The 4,801-nt window shown below is 28.3% G+C and overlaps 1 protein-coding gene across 1 annotated transcript in view; it reads right to left on the bottom strand.

Moving 5' to 3' along the window:
- Positions 1-1,923: 1,923 nt before the first annotated feature.
- The window catches only part of LOC106471518 (clp protease adapter protein ClpF, chloroplastic-like), a gene marked incomplete at its 5' end in the record, with an annotated part of 38,067 nt that continues 35,189 nt past the window's right edge, over positions 1,924-4,801 (bottom strand). The window contains one exon of the mRNA XM_013932117.2: positions 1,924-3,967. Within this exon, the coding sequence (XP_013787571.2) occupies positions 3,872-3,967 (96 nt within the window). The remainder of the gene's footprint in view (positions 3,968-4,801) is intronic.

Raw genomic sequence — 4,801 nt, 5'->3', positions numbered from 1 at the left:
TAATAATGCTTATTGTCATATGTACATATTCAGTTATATTAACAGAAGTTTTTAAAAACATTACACATGATGCTTGCTTTATATTATTTAGCTTCTATGTTTCATATACTTTTAATAAAAAATTACAGCCAATTCAGAGCGCTATGCCTGAAGATAAAATCATATCTTGAAGGTTATTTGGCAAACCATTTTATCCAACCTTACTAAGTCTAAAGAACTAACAAATATATCAAATTCTTTAAGCATAAGATTTCCTACTTTATTAGGCCATTTTTTAAAAATAGTCTCATAGCATAAACTACAGCAAGAGAATTAAATCTGCTGAAAAAAGTTTTCATAAAGAAAAATCAAGTTTTCTAACAAGGTGTTTATGATTTTAGAATACTTTTCACCCCAAAACTATAATCAATAAAGTGTCTTCAAATATCTGGGATAAAACTTATTTGTGCTGTAAATAAACTTTTAAAAACAAAACATGGATTTTGAGAAAAATTTAAACTCGAGTTCAAGAACACAGTGAAGAAACAAATTACATTTAAAGATCAAGATGAGACTCGACAGCTAAAGAGAACATTTTTCATGTAAAATATTCAGTTGACAAAAGAAATAAAGTAAAAGTATGTAATTATTTTATTTTATAAGCACATTGTATACAAGTTTCTTTTATTATTTAAATAATATAATACAAAATTGTATGAATTGTAGTGAACATAATGTAAAGAAAGAAAAATAAGCATTAAGTCCAGTCAAAATTAACTTTAATATCAAAGTATGGCTTTATAGCTTCATCTGGGTTTATACATTAAAACTACAAGTATTACAGCAGCACTAGACTACTATTGTTAATATTTTGAAGAATTTTCACATTTTACACTCAATAATAAATTGGTGTTTCATCACCAAAAACAACGTAGTAAATAGGTTTACAGATATCTGTAACCCAGATGAAACTATAAAGCAAAACAATGATAATTAAAACTAATGTTTTATGGAGACACAGTCATTTTTATTTCTTTACTAATAATTACTAGAGGGTATAATATTTTTAAGGATATCAAATGAGTGTTAAACTTATTTTATTGGGATAAATATATATATATATGATTTTTGTATTAAACTTATTTCATTGAGTAAATTTATACAATTTTAGTGTTAAGCTTATTTTATTGGAGTAAATTTATACGATTTTAGTGTTAAACTTATTTTATTGAGTAAATTTATACGATTTTAGTGTTAAACTTATTTTATTGGAGTAAATTTATATGATTTTAGTGTTAAACTTATGTTACTGGAGTAAATTTATATGATTTTAGTGTTAAACTTATGTTACTGGAGTAAATTGATATGATTTTAATGGTAAGCTTATTTTATTGGAGAAAATTTATACAATTTTAGTGTTAAACTTATTTCATTGGTAAATTTATATGATTTTGGAAACTGCAGCTCTAGCCCTGATTACACAGGCCTGCGATGGTTTTATTGTCTTGAAATATTTACGTTCTACAGTAATTCCTGTACACTGAATCCAGAAATGATATCCATTTTTCTCCATTATGTACAGATTTTTCACAAAAATTCATATGTACTTTTACATAAGTGAATCATTTTCATTAAAATCAGGTCACATTTTGCTATGATTAAAATATTGACAACCCCTGGGTACAGATTTCTCTTGACCAATCCTGATGCAAAAAGTCTTATGAGAAACACACCACTAGTATATAAATGGTTAACAGGCTGCATGACATGTCTTTTCTGAATAATATTTGTTTGTGCATGCACTTTGACATTATTTTCTTATTTTCAATATTATATATTCATTGCTATGGCAACAAGAGGTTGTGTAAATGACCCAAACATATTTTGTTATATTTGTGGTAAATTTGATCTAAGCAAGTGCGTTTTTTTTCCCCGATTCATAAAAAATCCTTATGTGACAGAAAAAAATTAATATTATTTTAAAAATCTGTGTAGCTGAATTTTATGAAGTTTAAGTTTGCATTATTGTAGCAGGCTATGTTTCTGACGTGAATGTTAAACTTATTTTATCCAAGTAAATGGTGTAAATTTATAAGATGTTGATAAATACTGTTCTTGCTCCAAATATTGTAACAGGTTGTGTTTCTGTAAGTTACCACTATATAACTCAATTCAAGAACAGTCCAAATGAAAATGCAGCTTCGCAAAGTTGTTCCACTTGGATGGAAAACCTGAAGTTCATAACAAAAATTTTACATCTACACTAATAAATATAGAAGTACATTCTTAGTTTTAGTATTTAGTTGTACATCTACACTAATAAATACAGAAGTACATTCTTATTTTTAGTATTTAGAAAACTCTCTATACTTTGGAATTATGGGTAAAATAGTTATGAAAAATTCTCAAAAATAAAGATCATTTTTCTCTGGCTAGTATAGTTAACAGTCAAGCTTTAACCCTCATCAGCATATGGAACTCAACAACTTTCTCAATTGTATATCATTTTACATAATCATTACAAATTTATAGCAGATCATATAACTATCAAGCAGAAACCCTGGATCAATGTGACATTGTTGTTTTCGAAACAGGCAGACGGAGTATATAACAATAATCTAATATTTATCTGGAGTCTACGTGCTTACCACAATGATGTTCAAATTGATAAGCACGTATGTGTATCTCATTCATCAACAAGTGTTCTCTATGATGACTGCTTATATAAATATTAGTTATAATGCCCTATTTTATAGAAACCTTGTTTAATAATTGTTGTAAATAACCTACTTATTGAATTTTTAATCCCTAGCCTACTATTAAAAGTATAAGAATACATTTATGTTTGGTTAGACCCAAGGTAACACACAACCTACATCTTCAGTTTTCTTTGAGTTGAATTCAGCAGTATTATGGTAATCTCATCATATATTGGTAGATAATGACTTGAATATAGGAGTATAATAAAACTGTTATTTTTTGACACTGTTTGTATAAGGAATGGTTTAATACTACTTATTTGTATACTGGGAACAATATAATTTTGTAATTTCTTCTAGAATACACATATTTTTACATTGTTCACATTGCATGCTAACCCTAATAAAACTTGTAAGTTGTAATGCAATTAGTTTTTGGAATTACAATCCAGAACTTACTATAATGGTAATTTTATGCTGGGGTTTGGTTGAACCCCAGGTATTCCACAACGTAACTTTTCAAAGGGTGTGCCGATGAGGGTTAATCTGTCTAAAACATTAAATCTATGACTTAAATTAATAAATTTTTAAACTGTAAAAAATGACAAGAAAGTTCCTATACATAACTTTTTACATATTAAAAAGTTATTCACAATACCTGAATTTAGGAAACATGGAGGGGAATGAAGGATCAGTTGTATTTTTTATCTCCAAACAGCTACTATAGCCACTAAAATTATATATAAATCTAGCCAAAGACAGAAAAAAATATTAAATTTCATTCCTCATGAAACTAGAGAAAAATAGAAAGAAAAGCAACACAAGATGCAGCTAAGAGTTAATAATCATGAAACTATGTATGTTTCAACACACCGAATTCATAACCGTTATTTGTACGTAATGATTCATCACAAAAATGTCCCTATCGTGAAACCTCAAATTTAGTGTATCTACATATTTCCATCATATAATTATAGTGAGTTACATTTTATAATGTACATATTAACATATCTCAAATAATGGTAGTTTAAAAGAACTATCATAGCATAATCAACATCATCACTGTTTTAAAGATCACACATAATTTAACATTTCATGACAATAGATAGTTTTTCATCAATTACTGAATGCAATCCAAAATTAATTGTACCTCTGTGGTCAAAAATATAATAATAAAAACATCAATGAGATATTCAATCATGTGGATAGACAGCTTTTAACCATGGTCGTGGTATATACTGTGCTCCGTCAAATTTTTCAAAGTAATCTTCTAATATAGGATGCATTATCTAAAAAGAAAAAAGTTTGAAAAATGCTTTGTAAATAAGAAATAACACAGCTAACCATTCAAATTACGTTAAGATAGTAAACAAAGTTATACAGAACTATTACTGTGCTTTCGGTCTTCTAACATATAAAAGCAAGCAAACTTTAGAAACATACACTATAGAGATTACACACTAACCACCATAGTTGAAAGTTAAACAAATAGAAAATACATTCAGCTACTTTGTTGGATGTCATGCACACAAAGGTTATCTGTGCTAGCCATCCTGAACATTTATTTAACAGACAAGAGGGAAGGCAGCTAATTAACACCATCTGCTCTCAGACAGTAGGAATTGTCCGACACCATCATGGCCCCAAAGAGATCTGCTTGTTTTCTGACCATAAAACTCAGCTCTTTGTCCGACATGCTAACCACCGAAGAATTGAGTTTTCTAAATGAATTTGCAATGCATTGATTCTGTTGATATAATGAAAATATTAAAACAATTAGGCACTACTTTCAGAAACTTTATAGTTCACAGCTGTGTGGATCTTTCCAATATTAGTGGTTGTTTTGAGCTAGTAAAATCATTTGTTTCAATACATTATACTTTCACTGGATTTATGTCAATGTTGTTGTTTTTCTTATGGTAAAATTATTTGACGGAGTAATTTTTTGTTTAAAAATTTTAATACTTACGTCCACTGTACTATAGGTAGCAGGTTCGGAAATTTGATGTTGTTTGAAATGACAGATATTGACAGTACTCAGAGTACCTGATGAAGGAACATACTCCTTCTATACTGTTGGAAGTACTCAGAGTACCTGATGAAGGAACATACTCCTTCTATAC

The sequence above is a fragment of the Limulus polyphemus genome, unplaced genomic scaffold (assembly GCF_000517525.1).
Source record: "Limulus polyphemus unplaced genomic scaffold, Limulus_polyphemus-2.1.2 Scaffold4673, whole genome shotgun sequence".
Classification (NCBI taxonomy): Eukaryota; Metazoa; Arthropoda; class Merostomata; order Xiphosura; family Limulidae; genus Limulus; species Limulus polyphemus.
Note: the sequence above shows the minus strand (reverse complement) of the source record. Positions and strands in the feature narration are given on the sequence as shown.